This window comes from Anabrus simplex, chromosome 1 (assembly GCF_040414725.1).
Source record: "Anabrus simplex isolate iqAnaSimp1 chromosome 1, ASM4041472v1, whole genome shotgun sequence".
NCBI lineage: Eukaryota > Metazoa > Arthropoda > Insecta > Orthoptera > Tettigoniidae > Anabrus > Anabrus simplex.
Window position 1 is genome coordinate 1,662,942,751 of NC_090265.1, and position 23,093 is coordinate 1,662,965,843.

General features: G+C 38.4%; 1 protein-coding gene across 1 annotated transcript in view; it reads left to right on the plus strand.

Annotated features, from left to right (window-relative positions):
• The window catches only part of LOC136858667 (serine-rich adhesin for platelets), a 500,703-nt gene that overhangs the window by 467,528 nt on the left and 10,082 nt on the right, over positions 1 to 23,093 (plus strand). The window contains exon 16 of the mRNA XM_067138381.2: positions 22,514 to 22,661. Coding sequence (XP_066994482.2) covers positions 22,514 to 22,661 — 148 coding nt within the window. The remainder of the gene's footprint in view (positions 1 to 22,513; positions 22,662 to 23,093) is intronic.

A 23,093-nucleotide genomic window follows, 5' to 3' on the forward strand; every position in this document is an offset into this window, starting at 1 on the left:
AATCACGTAGGCTGAGGGGACCTCGAACCAGCCCTCAGGTCCAGGTAAAAATCCCTGACCTCCGGATAAGAGGTACGCACGCTACTCCTACACCACGGGGCCGGCCATGATTATTAGGTCTACTATTATTATTAATGTTATTGTTTTACGTCCCACTAATTACTTTTGGCGGTTTTCGGAGACGCCGAGGTGCCGGAATTTTGTCCCACAGGAGTTCAGTGCCAATAAATCTACGGACACGAAGCTAACATATTTGAGCACCTTCAAATACCACCGGACTGAGCCAGGATCGAACCCACCAAGTTGGGGTCATAAAACCAGCGCCTCAACCGTCTGAGCTGCTCAGCCCGGTTTATTATTATTATTATTATTATTATTATTATTATTATTATTATTATTATCATTTTATTATTACTAGGCTATCATTAATAAATTTGCTTTGGGTCGCACCGACACACATCTTTTGGCAACGACGGAATAGTAAAGGGCTAGGAGTAGGAAAGAAATATCCCCCAGCATTTGCCCAGTGTGATAATGGGAAAACCGACTGAGGGATGTAGTAGATGACAAAATACCAGAAGAAGAATTCGGATTTAAATGAGGTAGATCAATAACCCAGGTAATTCATTGTTTAATTGAAGATATACAAGAAGCAATAAATCCACGAAAAGGAAAGTTATAGGCAGTGTTTCCTGACATTCGCAAGGCGTTTGACTCCACAAACAGGAGCCTGATTCTTTAGAAACTGGAAGAGAAAACCTGGAAAAACTGTTTTACAAAACATTAAAAACATATATTATCAGAGAACTATGTGAGAATATGCGACGATTTAGCAAAATTAAAGCCAATTCTTCAGACTATAGAGACCCTCCAAGGAGATCCTTTGAGTCCACTTCTCTTCAATGTAGTAACATGTAACACAAGCAGTCGCTGAGAATCAAGTTAGAATTTACCTATATGCGGACGATATGGTAATTACATCGCCACACCGAGATGAACTTCAAAAAGCAATCATCAAACTGTCAAAATGGGCCAAAGAAAACAATTTATAAATTAATGAACAGAAACCAGTAGTCTTGGGTTTTAAAAGGGGAGGAAGGCGAGCAGCAACATGCACTCAGTTACGAAGGCTCACCTCTAAGAATTATAAATACATTCAAATATCTCGGAATGACATTCTAGACAACTGGGACTACATTTACAGCTCACATAAAAGGAAGGACTCGGCAGTAATAATAGCAATAAACGACATAGATCGTAAGTAATAAGATAGAGTTAGATGGATGTTCCACCATTCAACACATTGTAAAATATATTAATTTATAAGAAGACCGGTTTCGACTCCCTTGGAGTCATCATCAGTTCTTGTTAAAAATCAAATCAAGGGGAATGTGATAACAGTCATCATAATAAACAATTATATACCTAAAGGCGATTGCCTGGAAACACATCATTGGGTTGCAAAATATTACCTTGAAATGTAACGTACACATGGTAAGCACATACGGCATGAACACTTATAATGATATGAAACATATGGCGCTTTAAGAGTTTTCTTGGACTTGATAGTCTTGTTTCTATCTGAATAAACTGGATGAAATATACACACATTTCAATGGAACATCCCTCTAACTCTTATCTTATTAGTTAAACGTCAACACGGAAATGAAGATCATCTTAGTCAACTATTGATCTAAACAGCGTTGAAACATTTCAATGTGTATATATTTCGTCTAGTTTATTCAGATAGAAACAAGACCATCAAGTCCAAGAACACTCTTAAAGCGCCATGTATTTCATATCATTATAAGTGCTCATGTCGTATGTGCTTACCATGTGTACGTTACATTTCAAGGTAGTCCGACTCGTTGGCTGAGTGGTCAGCGTACTGGCCTTCGGTTCACAGGGTCCCGGGTTCGATTCCCGGCCGGGTCGGGGATTTTAACCTTCATTGGTTAATTTCAATGGCCCGGGGGCTGGGTGTTTGTGCTGTCCCCAACATCCCTGCAACTCACACAGCACTCATAACACTATCCTCCACCACAATAACACGCAGTTACCTACACATGGCAGATGCCACCCACCCTCATCGGAGGGTCTGCCTTACAAGGGCTGCACTCGGCTAGAAATAGCCACACGAAATTATTATTATTTCAGTGTAATATTTTGCAACCCAATGATGTGTTTTCAGGCATTCGCCTTTAGGTATACATTTTTTCATTATGATGATTGTTATCAGATTCTCCTTGATTTGAATTTTAACAAGAACTGGTGATGACTCCAAGGGAGTCGAAACCGGTTTTCTTATAAATTAATATATTTTACATTGTGTTGAATGGTGGAACATCTCTCTATCCTATTAGTTAAACGTCAAAACGGAAATAAAGATCATAACCTACGACATAGATCATCTTAGTCAACTATTGACCTAAACAGCCTTGAAACCTTTCCGTCTAGAAATCATACCAATCGTGACCTACGACATTGAGATTATATGGACTTTCCTGAAAAATAAATACCTAAAAGTGATAGAAAGGATGAAATCAGTTTTCCTTGAAAAAGCACTGTGCGGATCTAAACACACGCCCTCGAGACTTATATATGAACTGACTTTAGAAATTTTCTTCACTGAGGACCTACGACGTACTATGACTCTACAATATACAAAAGAACACAAAGAGCTGTAACATGAATTAAAATCGAAGAAGACAGAAATTTGGAGTGACTTTTATATAACGGATGCAATGACAACAGACAATATTGGTGCCAAAGTTGCATCGATCTCATGGACTCGTGTAACGGTCCATGGTTTCCATCATAAGGCATGTGTTGTACTTAGATTTTCACGAACCGAACCATGATGGTGTGTGCCGATGGTATGAATAATACTTTGTGGTCGTTACCACGCCCTGGAGTCCCTGAAGAGGCCTTGTTCTCTGACAGAGCTCTGTAGCGAATAAGTTTATATTCTTGCACATACTGTAGTGTACTTTTCCACTTAATAAAAAGTGGAAAAACACGAAAAACCGGTGCTGTGTTGATTGCAGACAGTGTCGATCGCGGACACCTCATTAACAGTCTCGATTGGGGACACAAAATATTTGGGAAGAGTGTCATCTCGTTCCAGGGTTTTCCACCCCTCTTTCACTCGTGTTACCAATCCAGTCCTGATCTAGTTGTCATACAGGACGTTAGCTCTACCACTGTGTTGAGTGTTTAGTTCGTTTGCTTGTTTCTTTTCATTAATTGTTGTGCTATTATGGAATTTATTGAGACGGAGAAAGGTAAGCCATGCGCCTTATTGCATGGTTATAATTACAGACAGTTTAGAATGAGTAAACATGGTGTTATCACATGGATTTGTTTGAAGAAGAAAACGAAGAAGTGCAAAGGAAAATTAATTACTAAAGGTATGTAACAGAACTTAATCTTAACAGATTTTAATAATTTTAATATGTATACCTTTATTAAGTTTCAACTTGATTCGTTTAAACTTTAGTTGCAAATATATTAAAATACATCATATTTACTATTTGTGATCCAATTTCATTTTTTCCACAAACATAAATGCTCCCTGCACTGTCATGCAGAAAATTTTAAATTTGGTTGTATTTACTAGCAAAGAAAGTAACTGTGTTTTATTATTAAATAATTGTTTTCCTTATTTTTATTATTATTTAATTACTAATATTATTATTCATCTGCTTACTTATTTTAGGTAATGAAGTCGTGAGAATTGTAAATCACGATTGCATACCTGATGAGGCTCAACTGGATGTAAAACAAGCAATATTTCGTGCAAAGAAACGGGCTCGAGAAGAGCCTAGTTCTTCTATAACTCAGATTTATTCTGAAGAATTTCAAAATTTGTGTAATAAAGAATTTGAACTTGTAACACACGTTCCTCAGTTTATAAATATTAAACATTCAATGTACTATGGAAGGAATAAGGATCATGGAATGCAGAAAGAACCGAAGTTAGCGTCAGAAATCATCCTCTGTGAAGAATTGTTGAAAATGTTTGACGGAAAGAGCTTTCTCCTTTCAGATGACGGCAAAGATAACAGAATGTTAATATTCACCAGTTCTTTAGCTAAGGAAATGTTGCGAGAAAGAACGTTGTTTTTTGTTGACGGTACATTTAAGAGTGTAAACAACCAGTTCGTCCAACTATACACGATACATGTGGACCTGGGAAGACTCGACGTTAGCCCCTGACGGGACGTACTACGGCTCCACTCTGAAGCTTTACCGAAGCCTTACGGAGCAAGCCGAAGCTCTCCGAATGGCGTACGCCGCCATCATGAATCGAGTAGTTCAAATCACTAACTGATCTCTGAACTGAACTATTCTGAAGACCATTGCTGTATGTTTATTTTCACCTACTGCAGCTTCACATGGTCAGCGCTATTTCTATTATTTTATGCTCAGAGTATTAGCATATGTGTATATAAATGTGACTCGTGTGTTGAGAATGTCTTGTGAGAAGATATTGGATAGTGCTTTCCGTCTCTGGAGCTCAATTATTTTTATTGTTTGTTGTTATATCTCCGAGTGGTACATGTGATCTACAACCCGTTTAAAGCAAGCACAGTCTTTTAAAATGTACAGGCTTTATATAAATAAATGTATTTAAAAAAATTTTGTGTATTTTTTAATATTATATTTGACGTCTATATTGTATATTTCAGTTCAATATTGCATCGAGTATTATAACCTCAAATTATATATTGGAATGAATGCCCTATTTTACCTTAGATACCGATATACAGTTTCATTAATCAATAAGAATTGCACTAATAATCAGTGATCTGCATTACATTACGTGCTGTTGCCCAGGTGGCAGATTATACTTTCACTTTTAAGTCTCAACTAATACAGTATAGACCTACGGGATTGATAAAATTAGCTAAAAGATAATTAATTATAGTACAAGGTACTGAAACTAAGGCTGTACTTTTATTCCAGTATTGCTGATCTTGATGGGTATATCCATTAGTGGTTGGTGAATTTGCTTGAATCTATATCAGAAAGTCAGAAGAAAGTAACAATGAGAAGGTTGAATATAATCCCATCAAACTCAGTACCTCTAGGTTATAGAAGAGGTTATGTAATTCCGTAGGCAGAACTGACAGTGAGCTGATATTGAAGGGTATTCTTTTTTTTCTGCCAAGCATGAGATAATAAGATTCAAGCAAATTTGCTAACCACTACCGTAATGGATATAGGCTATCCTTCAAGATCAGCAATACCGAAATACAAGTACAGCCTCAGTTCCACTACCTTGTATTATAATTAATCTCTTGGCTACTGTTATCAATACCATATACTGTATTAATTGAGACTTATAACAGTATTTCTAGTTAAAGTATAATCTGCCACCTGGGCGACAGCACTAAAGATAATCTCTCATCCTAAAGGGTCAGTGGTACACTCCTGTTTCTATTGTAAAAAAAGGTCAAATCACATGAAATTTTTGAGCATGATGTACTATGGTATGATTTTTTTTATCACACTCCATGAACTGTGTGACTGATATATGATAATTACCTTCCTGAAAGCTGCAGGTAACAGCTAAATCTGTTCTCAAGATTGTTGGTTTGTAGCTTCCCTGCTGGTACATGGTAGTACTGCTGAAAGTGTCAGTCATTAGTGTGCCAGGGCTCAATTTAAGAGTTCTGCAACTGTTAAGCCATGATCAGAAATTGAAAGAAAAGTGAGGTGTCATTTGCATAACTGAAATTTACTTCCAGAGGATTCCTGTGCAAAGTAAATTTTATAAATGTCTTACATCCATACATCATCTTCAAGTTCCAGTTTCCCAGGTGTGGAGTACAAGCGCTTGCTACTTCATCCTGTTACAGTTTAGTTTCTGTTCCTCTATATCTTCCCACTTGGCATTCCTCTTGCTGACCTCAGATTTTACTGTCTCTATCCATCAATTCCTTGGCCTCCCCCTTTCACTTCTCTGTCAAAATAATTCCTTGCTGTTCCCGTTCTGTCCATCGTCATAACATGTCCAAACCATTGTAGCCTGCCTCTTCCTAAAAGCTTGGTAACAAGCATTTTGATGCCAGCCTCCTTTCTATTTGCTTCATTTCTAATCTTGTCCTTCCTGGTCTTTTGGTTCATTGTTCTGGTGAATTTCATTTCTGTTGACTGGATGTTATTATTTGCCTTGTTATGCAGGGTACATGTTTCAAGTCCATATGTGAGAAATGGAATGAAGTAGGTATGAAACATGGTCAGTTTTGCTTTCTGGGGTATTTTATCATCCCAGAGTAGGTTTCTCACTTGAAAATGAAATTGAGAAGATTTCTGAGTTCTGTTAAGTATTTCTTAATTTAATGGGTTATCTTTTGAAGTGATTCTTCCAAGGTAGCCTATTTGAAGTTAGAACCAGACTGCAATAGACGTCCCTCCAGGAAATTGTTTGAATCTGTGCCTTTACTGTTGATAGTCATTTAAAGAGCTTTTGTTTTATTGATTTTTAGTCCATATTCTTTAAATTGCTATTCCAGGGATTTAGGTTCTCCTGTACGTCTGCTTCATTTTCTCCCCAGATCAGAACATCATCTGCAAATATTAGAGTGTTAGGCTCTTTGCAATGTTCTTTGTTGGATTTTATGATCCAATCCATGTCAATGATGAACAGGAGTGGTGACAAGGCACTTCCCTGCTGGACTTCTCTTTTGGTTTCAAACCAATCTGATCTTCCATCCAATATTTGGACACAGCTTAAGCACTTTTGATAGAGCATCTTTACTTTATCAATCAGGATGTCTGGCAGACCTATACCTTCTAGGTATTCCCAGATTATCTCTCTAGGAACACTGTCGTAGGCCTTCTCAATGTCCATAAAAACTATCACTAAGTTCTTAACATAGCCTATTCCCAGTGCTTCTCCATTATCATTCTGATGGCAAATATCAGATTTGTAGTGCTTCAGTTGTTCCTGAACCTGCGTTGCTCTTCCTCCAATAACGGTTCAACTATATTCCTAATTCATTTTCAAATGATCTCCAAAAGTTTGATTTAGAAAGTTGAGTGATGCCCCTATAATTTCTGCATTTCTTCCCGTCTTCCTTTTTATACAGGGCAGTAGCGGCGATTGTGGGGGAAGGGGGCAGTTGCCCCCTCACTTTGTGGATAAAAGATTACATTTTTATTCCATTTTAGCTAGCTGAAACTAGGAATTATAGAAATTATTTTTAAACAAAGCAATTTGTACAAGCCCTGTTGTCTTATCGGCTAATTTTTCCCTCATCTTATTTAATTATTAACAAAATGTTTAGAGGAAATACGCACAGAATGTCGTTCGTCCCGGATAACCGATTTGTATACCGCCACAGCAAGTAGTGGACACTGCATGTGCTATGAGGAAGGGTAGCAAGGGTATATTTTTTGCCAAGGTCATGGGCACTGAGGTATGGTTCACCCGCTTGCTGAGTGCATTCTTCAGTCTGGCAGTCTCTTTAGTAGCTGTTAGTTTCTTAGTGTGTAGTCAAATACTAAATGATTTTAATTGTATAATCACACCGTACTTTATTTAATTGTACTCAATGCGTAATATTGTTCCTTTGGTGAAAGTTTTATTGTATGATATAGTATTGAATCGACCACCTCTGTGGTGTAGTGGTTAGTGTGATTAGCTGCCACGGTTCACGCAGACAGTTCTCATCCTAATTCCTCCAATGGCTAAATCTACCCAAGTCATCTCCTCATTTACGAGCCTAACCAAAATTATGTTGTGTGCAATAGAACTCCTGATTAACAGTCCTTCCCATTTTAACACCTGTTAAGAACATTTTCTAATCTATCTCTTCCTCATTATCTCCACTTACCTCTGCCAGTTCTACTTTCTTTCTTGCATAAGCCTCATTGATATTGATGGATCCGCATTGAATTCCATTTTATTTGCCAAGTAGTTTCCAAGGTAAATACCCAGAAAACAAAAGCAATGGATATCAACGTGAAGAGTTTACATATCTTGGCAGTATGGTTACTCAGGATGGAGGAGCAGCTGCTGATGTCAAAATGAGAATCCACAAAGCAAATGTGGCATTCATACAACTCTATCCGATATGGAGGGCCAGAGAAATCTCAATGAAAACCAAACTTCGCATTTTTCGAACAAATGTAAAAACAGTACTGTTACATGGTTGTAAAACCGGGAAAGTTACCTCAGAGATCACTCATTAACTACATGTATTTATAAATAGATGCTAAAGGAGAATTAAGGCATTTTTGGCCAAAAGTATTTTCAAAGGAAGATCTCTGGAAACAAACAGAAGAGCCCATTGGCATACAAATAAAGCGGAGGAAATTGAAATGGATCGGTCACACACTGCAGAAGCAGCAGGATGCAGTGGAGAGAAAGGCTCTGTTTTGGAACCCCAAGGATAACGGAAGAGAGGTAGACCCAGAAAGTCATGGAGACACAGTGTGATGGAGGAGGCAAAACAAGAAGGGAAGACCTTTGGAGAACTGAAAACCCTAGCTCAAAATAGGATACTTTGGCGCTTCATTGTCAAAGCCCTATGCTCTCCAAAAGAGTAAAAGGATATAACTAAGTACGTAAGTTTAAAAGGGGTCCCTCCCCTGTCAAATAGAAGTGGGACTGAGTTACTCCCATAGGTTCAAGGCTTGTTTAAAATATTCTGAGCTTGGTACATTCTGTGAAGCAGGATGGTGCCTTACTTACACATAATCACAGTGAGAATCTCTCCTATAGGGTAGAGACCACCGGTTGATTGTATAGTTCTAGCTGCCAGAACAACAGGAGGGTCCTAGCTTGGAACATGTCGAAAATGTCCACCCCATTTCCATAGCAATGAGTATCCCAACTCTGAAGACGATTAACTTTGCCACTCAGCCGTTGCCCATGGTTCACACACTAGGATATGTCTACAGCAACTCACCATAAACCACACATTTGGACTTAACAGTTGAGGGTTATTCAAACATTTGTGTAATGTAATACTGTTATGTAAAGAAACGTGTGACATTATGTTAGCTGGCGACATTACCTTGAGAGCTGCACAAACCATGGATCTTAATGTCATGGTCCATTCTCCATCAATACTTCAGATCACAGTCTGCATGGTTGCTAGACAACATAGCATCACACATTTTATTGAAAAGTATTTATGCCCATTTGATTTTTCCCAGAGGGAAATGCAATAACTTTTTAAAATATTCATTATTTTCCATTACCGAGACATAGTTTGCAGAAAATGTGCAATTGTTTACTCCTTTCTACACTCTTGTTTGATCACAGGAAATGTAGTTTCATAGAAGTTATTAACTGCACAAGAGTTGTTGTTCAAGAGTACCTATGTGGAAAAACTATTCTGAAGTTTAGTTTGGGAGCCATTCTCAGCAAACAACCACTTTCTTTGGGTACACGCTTCTGATATCTGAGAACTTGGCAGCTGTTAATTTGTCATGGTAATAAAATGATGGAAACATTAAAGCTTTTTGCAGAGTCTGTTTGATTAAGCTCAGCTGATTATGATAATTTTTAAAATATACACACTGTCAAAAATGAAAGTTTTGAAATTGTTTGAGAAATGACACTCATAACTTGCAGATATTGACAAGTCCTTAAACATTACATGGTTCACTCTGTTATTGTCTGCTATTATCACACAAATTTTAAGCCCTCATGTTACTTAGGTTCCAAAATGGGTAAAATATAAATATGTAAATAAATTCAATGTTAATTTTAATCTTATACCAGTTGTATAGTATTATTAGAAGTAATTTCACATACCGTATTGTATATGAGTTGACTATGTTTGTAAGATATTATAAGTAGAATTTTGTAAACAATATAAATTTATTAAGGATGATGTGTGTGTTTAATAGAAAAAATTATTAGCGTAAATTGTATAATATTGTATTCTAGGAAAATTTTCTTCGTCTCCTGTTAATTTAAAATTTAGTGCTTGACAATAATGTATTTTAGTGTACCATTTGCCACCGAGGTAGACACCTCATTTGCAAATAAAGAGATTTTGATTTGATTTGACAACAGGCTTCACTTGCGTAGGATGTTAGGTCCTTACCTGTGATATTTACAGGAGTAAGGGATAAAGTTTGCTTCTGTCTGTTAGGTCATCAGCCCAGAGGCTGGTTGGATCCTCAATTAGGACCACCAAAGGTTATGCAGTTATATGGAAATTGCAAAAAATAATGGCAGAGTCCAAATGAGGCATACTAGGCAAGATGAGGAGTGAGATAGTTTGCCATTGCTTTCCTCACTGGACCAGAAGGTGCTACTGTAGCACGACTGATCCTATGAGCAACACCTTTCATAATACTCAAACACTAGTTGTGCTCCAAATGTCATTACTCAGCACAACCCATACCCCAGCAGCTTCCATATTGTCACAGCCATGGATGAGATTGGGACTTCAGTAGAAGCTGCACTTTGCTCTAGCCTGTGCCAAGAGACAGATACAAAAAAAAGTGAAATAAATAAAGAGGCGCTAAAGATGCCACAACAGTTTTTGCTGCTGCTGATAATTTAAGCAAACCCATTGAGCACACCTCCAGTGTACACTGTACTCTCCTGTACATACACAAACTTCCCATTAATTAAGCCACATATTTTTCATTGAATGTGGTACCATTAATGGTGGACTTTAAATAAGGTAAGTTTTCGCTGGGATTGCCAACAGCCATATTCAGTGGGAAGTATAAGTGCTGAAATTTTCTGAAAATTATTTTGCTTTTGAACTTTGATAACTATTGACTCAAAAATTATAAAAAATGCATACAGCATCATGAGAACTGAATAATTTCTACCATGTTCTAACAGACAGAACTAAGTCTCGCTCTTCAAAAATATTTTGTGAGTGTTACCACAAACATACCAGTACAGTTTGTGGATCCGTAACATCAACTGGAAAACTACAAATTAATCGATACTTTCCTTTTTAAAAATGTAACATACAAGGGTGAATTGAGTTTTATGCCTAGTGCAGCTTTGTTTGATTTTTTTTTTTTTTTTTTTTACAAGTTCCTTTTCGCTGCACCGACATAGATAGGTCTTACAGCGATGATGGGACGGGAGAGGATTAGGAATGGGAAGGAAGCGGCTGTGGCCTTAATTAAGGTACAGCCCCAGTGTTTGCCTGGTATGAAAATGGGAAACCACGGAAAGCCATCTTCAGGGCTGCCGACAGTGGGGTTCGAACCCAATATCTCCTGAATACCGGCCGCACTTAAGCGACAGCAAGTATCAACCTTGGTGTTTAGATTACTCTGAGACTTTCCAAAAAAGAGAGAATGTTTATTCAAGTTTCTGTATGATGAGCTGAAGAATCTTGGCTACTATATCATTTGTAGGTTTGCAAAACTGATGTATTATGAAGGCTGAAAACAGCATGGATTAAGGAGGAGATATTTCAGTTATGCACTTTGTGAAAGACTTGCCAGAAAAAGAAGCCCTTTTTTCTTCTGAAAAGTGTACAGGAACACTATATCACCAGTTGCAAACATCTTGTGGGGGAGGGGGGAGGAATCTACTTCTGCATATTTTCTAATACATACCTGTTTTTACAACCTAAGGAGAAAAATTCACATCACTGCTGTGTAGATATGGTGAAGGTTGCAAAGGTTCTTCCCATTGATATATCGACTTATATTCTTCACAATAATAATATTTCCATTTCCATTTATTTAGGAACAACGTCCTGTATTTACAATCTGCCACTATGGACAAGGTAAAACATATCAAATTTCTGTACAGAACTATTAATTGAAGAAAACTCTAAATTGTAAAGGTACAGTATAATTAGTGTGGCATTCCAGAGCTGTAGCTGTAGAGGTGGTGTCTCAGGATTTTGATGGAGCCTCTGAGGACGAGGGTCGCAATTTCAGGGATGAGCTTCATTGGAAGTTCGAAGCGCTTCCATATGGCAACGAAATGATGAGGTACGGTACCGCGAACGCGACCATTACTGTATTTCTATTTCCTGAAGGTGGTATTTAGATTTGTAGTAAGGGATAGTGGATTTGTATTTGTTAATCTTTTCAAGATTAACCTCCTCTGGCTGACCGCTATGATGCTCGAATCTGACAGTTGGATCTAATATGAATCCTTGAGAGCTGCTGTCTTTAAAGGCTATGATGTCAATTCTCCGCGAACTACTGTTTATGGCCAGTCCGTGTATCTCCTCATATACATTGAATCCCTTCTTTCTGAGTTCTTCGGCAATGAGGGATCTGATCTGGTGGTGCCGCATGTTTATTAGGAGCTCCCTGCGTGTGCAGAATCCCAGGACATAACCAAGAGTTTCTTTCTCTCTGTGGCAATGCCAACAGAGGTTGTTGTCCAGGGACCTGCCTGGCACCGAACGCACCGCACAAACATTAGCAGTCATCTTTATAGCCTCTCTCCACTCGTTACAATACAGTCCGGTATGATCTCGCACCCAAGAGTTTGCTGGTGTGTGCTCTTTGTACAGTTGTACTCAGAGTCCTTTTTGCTGCAGTGAACACCAGGAGGTGAATTCCCGTTCTCGTAGCTCTTGCCGGATCTTCTTAGTATCGTACAAGCCGTTCTTGGCGCTTATTTTCTGGATATCAGCGTTTGTTAGTTTTAGGCGTTCTACGCATTCCTGACTCTCCGCATGAGAATCCCTTGAAGCGACGCGGAGTGGGTGTTTAGTCTTAAGCAAGATGTTACAGGCATTAATACATTAAAGGTAAACTTCCCACGAGGTTTTAAAAAGAGCGAGTCCTTTGTATTTCTTTTCGGTGTACAGCATGCCATCTGGAGTATCCGTCGGTAACTGCAATATCTCCTTTGTTGCACTTTTAATCATTTTATTGCTATCGGATAAGAATTTCTGTGCGATTTTCTTGAAACTGCATGTCAGGAAAGGGTACATCAGGGTGGGACAGATTGAGGAATTCAGTACTATGAGTTTTTGGTCTTCCTTAAGCAGTGGCGACGATGTTAGAATTTGGAGCTTATTGTGAAGGTTTTTCATTACAGCAGTCTCGTCGAACACTGGAGTATCCCTGAAGGTAATTCCAAGATAACGAATTTGTTCGCGCCGTCTCCAATTAAGTCAATCTTACAGTCTTCCTCCATGGATAGTATTATCCTTCAAGATGAATGGAAGATATTTAAGTTTGAGAAAGTTAAGGCAAATTAAAAATCTGTAAGTTAAAAGAACCAGAAACCTCATATCAATCTAAAACTTCCATGTGGGAAAAGGAAATATCCTGAAGTAAGAAATACAATTAAGATATGTTTCACTCTATCCTGTAGGAGTGCAGAAGTAGAGAGCTTTCTCTCAGAAGAGCCAAGATTTGATCAATGACAAAGCATCGCCCATGTCACCAGGAATATTAAATACAAGAACAAATATTCAGGATGCTTTTAAAAATTACTGCAGTAAAACAAACCACAATTGATCTGGTCACAACGAAGCAACTGACAGTGACAAGATCTGCTCACTCTTGCTACACTGCTCATCCAGAAAGGACAGAATGAGCACCAAATGAACTTGATGGAGAGGAAGAAAAGTGCATCAAAATTGGAAAAGTAAATAAGAAATGCAACTTAAATATTGAAGAATTTGAAGATTTCAAGAAACTTAAGAAATAAAAGTGAAGAAATGGCAACTAGTGACAAGCTTTTTGAAGAAGTAAAATTGAAGTTAAAGAAAGCTGTGTAATAAATGGTCTTGGCAATATAAAGGTTGCTCAGGGAATGAATTTCATGGAATGATAACTTTAAAACAAGAGAAAGCTTGTATATAAAGAAGTAGAATGCATGCAGAAGAACTTAGATGGATGTCTTATCTTATAACAAACATTTTCCAGAAAAAATAGCAATTTAATGGTTCATAGTAAACCTTTTTCCCGTGGTGTAGGGGTAGCGTGCCTGCCTCTTACCCGGAGGCCCCGGGTTCGATTCCCGGCCAGGTCAGGGATTTTTACCTGGACCTGAGGGCTGGTTCGAGGTCCACTCAGCCTACGTGATTAGAATTGAGGAGCTATCTGACGGTGAGATAGCGGCCCCGGTCTAGAAAGCCAAGAATAACGGCCGAGAGGATTCGTCGTGCTGACCACACGACACCTCGTAAGCTGCAGGCCTTCGGGCTGAGCAGCGGTCGCTTGGTAGGCCGAGGCCCTTCAAGGGCTGTGGTGCCATGGGATTTAGATTTAGTTTTTAGTAAACCTTTTTAGTTATTGATCTAATATTCAGATTATAGTACTTTTTTATTGTATTATGGTAGTATTCTGATAAAAATTAGAAATTAAGGGCAAATGACAGACTGCTGTAAGAGGTGATGTAAAGATTGTTTTGTGAAGAAGATATGCAATGTGTTTCTTTTTGTTTTATTTTAGAAAAAAATTAGTATATCAATACTGAGGGGCAGCCTTGAGTTTTGTACAGATTATTCACTCACTTCCAGACACAGGTCCGACAGTGAGCTGCTGATAAGTTTTTCCTTCCTCTGCCAAGTATGACTGCTGTTGTTTATTAAGTGACTTAAAGTGTTCTGTCTCCTGAATTTCCTCCATCATGACTTTGATACTGTTCCTTGTATGATTCTTTCAACAAATGTAAACATCACTTATACTTTTCTTAAGTAGAATACCTATTCTAAAATATTTAGGTATTCATAATAGGATATATTGGAGTTGATTTCGATGAGAAAGACTTTGGTAGGGGAAGATGGTACAGTACTGTACTCCTGCACCCTGAAGATAATCTCTTGCTCTTAACAGACAGTGGTACAGCCCACGAGTCTATTGTAAAAGGTCCAATCACATTAAATTTTCAAATGTAATATTAAGTAGATCTCACAAAAAAGCTTTACCTCTTTTCCAACTTGCAATCTTCTGCCCTATGAAAGGTCAACTATAAAGCAAGTAAGTTAAAAATAATTACACCCACCAAGTTATGCACCACCTCCATCATAACGTCTAGTGATACTTCAGAACAATACTTCTGAGGATTTCAATTCAGGAAGAAATAAATAGTAGTTTGTATATGCCTAAATGCGTTTATTCATGATTAAATAAAGGACCTCAAATCTGTATCACATGTTCCTTTTTTTCTTTCTTTTCTTTTTGTGTGTGTGTAGTCCATATAGGATTAATTATCAATGTTACAAACAAGAATTTTACAGTGATGCTCATAACTTCCTACATTTTGCATTAAAATCCTGAAAACAGTGATTGCTTAATTCTGTGTATTATTTACCTACATACTGACTATATATTTCAAAACATTCTAAACCCTTTTCTTTACAACAGGCCACAAACACATATCTCATCTAACACTGATATCACAACATTTGGGGCTGATGACCTAGATGTTAGGGCCCTTTAAACAAGCATCATCATCATATCACAACAATCCAAACTACTCATTCCTAACTGAAATAACAACTGCTTTTGATCTGAAACATTCAAAGCACAATGTTCATAGCCACTTTAAATCAAATGTTTCATGATGCCATACACTCACTGACATAGCTACTAAGTGTGCAAGACCACCCCTATTTAATTCACAAAAATCTAAATATTGTTGCATTATTGTTCACAGAATTTTATAAACATTTCCTTGTTTTTCCTTCCCATTTACTTTGGTCTGAATATTCTTTCTCCATGCTCTGTCAACATGCCATGAGCAAAATAATCTCATGGTTGCAGGTCCCATGACTGCATTTCAAGCATTGTAGAAGGCTTCTGCCAAATCGGACATGAAGACCTTTGGGGATACACAACCAACCTCATTCTTAATGTAGGTGAAAAATAGAGACAATATTTTCTGGTCACTTCTACTGGAAATCAAAAATGCACAAGGAAAGTCTCTCTCAAGTCATCCAGAACTAAAAGCGTTATTAACTCAAACCCGTAGCTATTAAGCCCATGTGTTCCATCAGTGCATATACAGTCACTACCATATTTCTTTAATATTTCACTCTGAGCACTGTTCATAATAATTAAAATAAAGTCATCACTTCTGAGGTTTGGATGCTTTTCACTGGTGGTCCCCTGATGTTTATAGAATAATACACAAGGGCCTGTCACCTGAATTAACTTCATTGACCAAGGCCTCAACACTTGTACCATCCTCCTGATGTCTGACAGATTTAGAGCTCAAGTTAAAACTACGCTCAATATTATACAAATCCTGTTTTGTGATTAAATGAATTCTTTCAAGCTTTGAGTCTGTCACAGATTCGCGAATTTTGTCCAGAATAGCTTGAAAGGGAATCTGGTTGGCAATATCTGTTGCTAATGTTTTCTTCTCTACATCTGTGAGGGCAAGATGGCTTAGATCATTTTGATGACCTCTGTGAGTGGGAACATATTTTTCTTCACACATTCCATTTTCGTGTTCAATTACTCGAATACTTGCTGGACAGATCTCATCAACTTTGTTGCTTCCCTGAAGCTTCAAGTGCCTGATGCCTTTACTTTCAGACACAAAAAAGCCTGATTGATGACACACATAGTAATGTCTCTTCGTGTTATCTGTTGCAGTGTAAGAACCCCTTTTCTTTACATACTGTGAACATGTTTTGCTTTCAATGTGCTGTTTCCACTCTAGGAAGCTTGAGAAAGAAGGACATTTTTTATCCTCTGTCTCAGGTCCTCCAATTAAGTTTGTGTGGCACTGACGCTCGTGCCGTTTTAAATTATAACTGTGCGTGAACTGTTTATCACAAAATTTACACTGGTGCGGAAGAGATGTCTCGCCCTTTAAACAAGGCGCAATTTCATCTAGTTTCTCTGGATGGGCCTTAGAAACATGTTTCCAAAAATTTTTATTATACTCATAGCTTTTACCACATTCAGAACACGAGTATTTCTTAACGTTGCTCATTATAACGCTATGTAAGTAGGCCTACCTAAACTGAAGAAAAACTAAATAAACACGCGGCACGTAACTAAATAGACACTATAGCTGGGCACACCAAACGAAATACACGAATCCCACAGGTACAGTAACGAACACTATGCACAAGTAGATATTCGAAAATATACGCACGTAATTTTCTTCTCAAACCACTCGTACAATAAATACACTTTCCTGCTCTAAAAACGAAATCGTCACTGCCCGGTTCTCTTCGTATGTATTCGTAGTGTACCTCATAAACATTACTATAGTTCGTTCGTTCGTTCAGCAGATCTCCTACAGTTCGTTCTTTTGCATTGTCAACTCAACGCCAGTGCGCCGTTCGGAAATCTTCGGCGTGTTCCGTAAGGGTTCGGCCGTGGTATCGAGGTGGAGCCCGAGTACGTCCCGTCAGGGGCTAACGTCGAGTCCTGGGAAGTAGTGAAAGTGAAACTAACATCATCCTATTGTATTTGCACTTCTTCCTGGCAAGAAAAAAGGGAACATATATTCGGATGCTCGAAAACATTGTGCAAGCTTTTCCAGAATGGAAACCAGAGAAATTCACAGTAGACTTTGAGACTGATGCTATTTTTGCTCTAAGAGAAACATTTCTTCAATTTTTTCCATTTCATGCAGTGTCTGTGGAGGAAGGTTCAGGAAATAGGAATGACGACTCTTTGCAAGGAAATCAAAGAAATCATACGAAATGTAAGAAAATGTGCTGCACTTGCTTTTCTGAAACCTGAAGATGTAAAGAAGGGATGGATTCTAATTCATAGTCAAGCTGCTCCGCATGTGAAACTAACCCAATTCTTCATCTATTTTGTTGAGCAATGGTTGCTGAATGAGTCTATCCCGCTGGAGATGTGGAACTGTTTTAACGTTAGGCAAAGAACAAACAATAACACTGAAGAGTGGAATTTCAAAATCAATAGTAAAATTAGAAGGCCTCACCCAAGAATAAGAGATATCACCACTTGTCTAAAGCTGGAAGCAGAGAATTCAGACCATTCAGTTATGTGGATGGACTTAAATTTGGAAGGAGCTATAAGAAAAAGAAAGTACTGTAAACGGGATAATTGCTCGAAACACGAGGAAGTACAATGAGGATAGCAACTTGGAAAGGATTTTGGACGTAATGTCATTTGTACTCAGAATGTAGTAAGCGTAAGTGTTGTTCATGCAAAAAACGTATGTTGTAAGCAAGAGTTGTAAGTAAATTATGACGAATCTTAATAGGTGATAAACAATTATAAGACTAAATTAATAAATAAATAATTAGTAGTAAGACGACGAACTTCTTAAAAAGTGCAAACAGTTATTCTCACAAAGCAAAACAAGCAGCTAATTATGGGACTAGGTCTTCATTATTTTACAGGCCGAGTACGGTTAACCATGCGGGTTCATGGCGTCCGTGCGTCTTCCGAACCCCTGCCGTTAACTTCATGTGCGGAGCTACATGGCAGGCCTACCTCGAAAATAAGCGAGGTGCTCTAAGAAAAAGGCACGCAGTCCCGGTTAGCGCTAACAAAGAACCTTTACGCACTTGCACTAGTAATAAAAGTACTGTACCGTACCCAAGGGTAAATACCCTCTAGGACGATGCCTCCATTCCTGCATGAACTTCCGACTAACTCAGGGTTGGACAGAGAGTGTGTTGGTTGGCGGTTGGGTCAGGATAAAAGTCGAAGTTCTACTCTAAATATAAGTAAATGACAGGAAAATGGAGGTATAACACGAATGAGAAACAATCATATGGGGTAGAATGAATTTATTTATAAATATCTCCAAATCATTCTACTTGAAAAATTAATAAAATCAAATAATAAAATAGCATTATAAAATTTCAAAAATAAAAGAAATATCTGAACATTTATAACGTTAATTATATCAAGAAACAAAATTGAAATAAAGTGTCAAGCACAACATTGAATACTTGTATACTTTCAAACTGATCTTCTTCTTATTTGTCCATAGTTCATGGGATATATATTGTGATACGTGTACGCATACACTGCTATGAAGTTATTTCGCATGGAGTCACACTCTAACTCATCACAACGATACCGTTATGAATTTAATTTAAATCGAGAGTCGCCAAAAAATTCTAATGTTAAAGAAAATTACAATAAAAAGAAAAGTTACGATGAAAAAGAAAAACTAAGACGCTATGGGACGTGATATGAACTATGTAAAATACTAGTGGCATTTCTTACGCTATATTTACAACAAATCAAATAAGCGACACTAAACACATCTATTTACATCGGATAAAGAGAAAAGTCTTACGTGCTACACAGATTCTACGTGAATCGCGGTTCACCACAAAGGATCTAGTCAGAACTAGATTGACCATCAATAAAATTCAGCACTCGGGCTGTTCCCCATTAAAACAACGAGACAAGGTATTCAAACAACGAAAAACAATATACAACATCAACCTGAAAGGGAAAAACACATAAATAGCCACCAATATCATGTAGAAAGCAATGGGCAACATTGCCTCCTTCTGCTGCATTTGAGCGCTCAACAGCGCGATCATCCGTCATGTATTTCCGGGTAGGTTGCGAGCTGAAAGGAAATGTCACACGGAAATACCATCTCATTCGCGCCGTCTAATACAAACACGGCCAATATATCAGCTTGCAATGAGAACGTCTTTCGTCGGCTATACGGAAAATTACGTATAATTATTCCTTCCTAGCATGCTTTTACCATTTAACACACATCAGACTCATTAGTCTGGAATTAATTCCGTCAATTCTGATATCAATATGCTCTCAGGAGATAATTGGCAGGTACATATTCACTGCACATTATTTTCTCACATATCAGGCATGCAATCGGCCTGGATAAACACTTTATCATTCCGCATGCAATTTTATTTCTCATATCTCTTATGAATCGCAATGGCCTTCTACATTATGAGATCCGGTTCGTTTCCTGTGCAAATCATTGGGCAAAAACAGATTCCAACCTAAATTCGAAAGATCCTATTCTTTCAACGTTATTATGCAGCTCCTTCGGACAGCTTCTGAAATACCGTGCGTCATGCAATTAACTATACCTGTCTCCCTGAATAACCAAAATAAAATGACGTAGTAAGTATATAAATTTAATCTTGGATGAACTTGTCAATGTAATTCTCCTAGCATTAATATGTAAGGAAAACTCGGAATATGCATAACTGAACAACAAACTAATCCTAACAAATCCCCCATTATCCCAACTATCTAGTCATAAATCAGAATGAAAATGAAAAGAACATGCATTATTCTCTTATCCGTATATACAACAATATCAAAATGAATCAAACACATGCCGTCAGGCTTACTTTACATGAAATAAAAACCCTATCTAAACTGCCCTAGTACTTTAGCATAATTCATATAACATTCCATAATTAAAACATGCGTCTTATCTTGAATTCATGGCGACTCCCGGGATACATGGTAGCAGCTCACATCCCTGCTATATATAGGGATCTACTCCATGTCGATCACAGCTTCAACACGTGAAAATGCACTTCCTTCTTCCATAAGCGAAGCCATCTTCTTGCTGAAAAGTTATTTACGCGGGAACACAGAAAGCTTGGGATGAATATCTCTTCACCGCTCAATGCTACACGTGCCGAACAACCCTTGGTGACAAAATTATCCAAACACACTGACACATTAATAATGCAAACTTCAACTTTAAGGGTATATACACAGTTTTGAGAGCGGCACGCGGTACGCTACGATAGTTCCTCGCGAAACACGGCCAATACGAAAATGTGATACAATGGCACGTCTCTCCTGCACTTGCTCCACTGCGGCTAATTATCACCGTCTATGTTGACTTTATATTATAAAATAATGTAATTTTCAATTTACTCTGGAACAGTTATATCTTCCAGCTGCACGACTGAAACACTTGTTTGAAATCATATACAGTTACTGGTATAACACTTCAATATCCGCGATCAGAATGCACTTCTGCACTATCCAAACTATCCGATCAGAATACACTTGCACACTCTCCAAACTATCCAATCAGAGTGACGCTCTCCAGAGCTCGGGTACTGAGGAAACCTCGGTAACGCCGTTTCAACTTTGGGGTTCTCGGTTGTCTAAACAAACCACCAATCAGAAAGCTTGCTATGTATGATGACACAATATTAATTATAATATATTTATGAAACACAGTTCAAACAATAGCAAATCTCTTCCTCTAATTATTATATCGTATTTCTGATTATATTTTACTTCTAGACCTATGGAAAACCGATGAATGACAGAAATTAACTCAAGCAACTATACACGTTGGTCAACCTGGGAATTAAGACTTGGCGCGATGTAGACTCCATACTTGCCAAATCCTCACGTTCTCATTGGCCAAAATATTGCTTGGTCATCACCCTGTACACGTGCCGATCCTTCCCAACGCTTGGTTACTCTAAGCTATTCTCACGGTCACAAGGAAGTATTAGGCAATATCCAGCGAGTTGATGTCTCCATCGATTCCCTGTCTCAGCTATCTTGGGATTCAATACTTTAACATTTCTAACTGTAATTTATATGAATAAAATTTATATATATTTTGTCAAATAATACTCTGAATATTTCTTATGAGCCGGCAGGATACGGCTCAGTACAATATAGATACTTTATTTTACGAAGGCTTATCTGTAGGAAATAGGCACATCGAGGCTACTAATGACGTATCCGCAATCGAGACTGTCCACAATAAAGACGCAACTGAAAGAGGAAAACCCTGGAATGAGCTGGCACTCTCCCCAAATATTTTGTGTCCGCAATCGCGACTGTCCGCAATCAAGACTGTTCGCAATCGCGAGGTTCGAACCAACTATCTCCAGAATACAAACTGACAGTTAAGTGATTGAATTCGCAAAGTCACTTGCTCTGTATTATTATTATTATTATTATTATCGTGTACCTTTCTTACTGTCCGCCTCTGTGGTGTAGTGGTTAGCGTGATTAGCTGCCACCCCCGGAGGCCCGGGTTCGATTCCCGGCTCTGCCACGAAATTTGAAAAGTGGTACGAGGGCTGGAACGGGGTCCACTCAGCCTCGGGAGGTCAACTGAGTAGAGGTGGGTTCGATTCCCACCTCAGCCATCCTGGAAGTGGTTTTCCGTGGTTTCCCACTTCTCCTCCAGGCGAATGCCGGGATGGTACCTAACGTAAGGCCACGGCCGCTTCCTTCCCTCTTCCTTGCCTATCCCTTCCAATCTTCCCCTCCCTCCACAAGGCCCCTGTTCAGCATAACAGGTGAGGCCGCCTGGGCGAGGTACTGGTCATACTCCCCAGTTGTATCCCCCGACCGAGAGTCTGAAGCTCCAGGACACTGCCCTTGAGGCGGTAGAGGTGGGATCCCTCGCTCAGTCCGAGGGAAAAACCGAACCTGGAGGGTAAACAGATGATGATGATGATGACCTTTCTTACTTGTTTTTATTATCACTACACCTTATTTCCTTTCGTCTACATTTCTGAATTTCCTTTCTTTTCTTTCGCTGAAGTTGCAGCCTTACAATTTAGATTAAATGCGAAAGAAATATATTAACGAAGGCTTTGTGCTCTTCTTGGTTTTAATTTCACCAATGTTTTCATTTTTACAATGTCTGTTATAGGACAATGCTGCAGAGTCCAAGAGCGGTTTGTTTCCATGCCTTCCGCTACCCAGGCAGAGTTCAGAGGAGCTGTCGCAGATTCCGTCCCTGCTGACGTCTAAGGTGCTAGAGTTGAAGCAAGGCCTTGCCTTTCTTTGCGCGTCTGCAGGTGATTGAGTCTTTATAAAGTATACATATTTGAGATCATGCCATTTCACTTTTCAAGCCCAAGCTGTTTCTGAAGAATGTATGAAGATTACTATTTTTGTAATTACAGAATAGTACAATTACTAAACTATCTATTCCCAAAATTTTCCATGAGGTATCACAAGAAGTTTAACCATGAAATGTTACATTTCATTATATACAGTTGCATTTATTTATGTTTTAGTATTCCTTAATTAGTTGAATGTCCAGCTCCTTAGCTGAATGATCTGCGTAGTGGCTTTTGATTTAGAGACTCATAGGTTCGATTCCTGGCCAGGGCGGAGTCTTTATCCTTCTCTAGTTAATTCCTCAGGTTCTGGAACTGAATGTTTGTGTTCGTCTTAATACAAACAAATAAACAAGCACAATGGCTCTTGGCCTACAAAGCGACTAC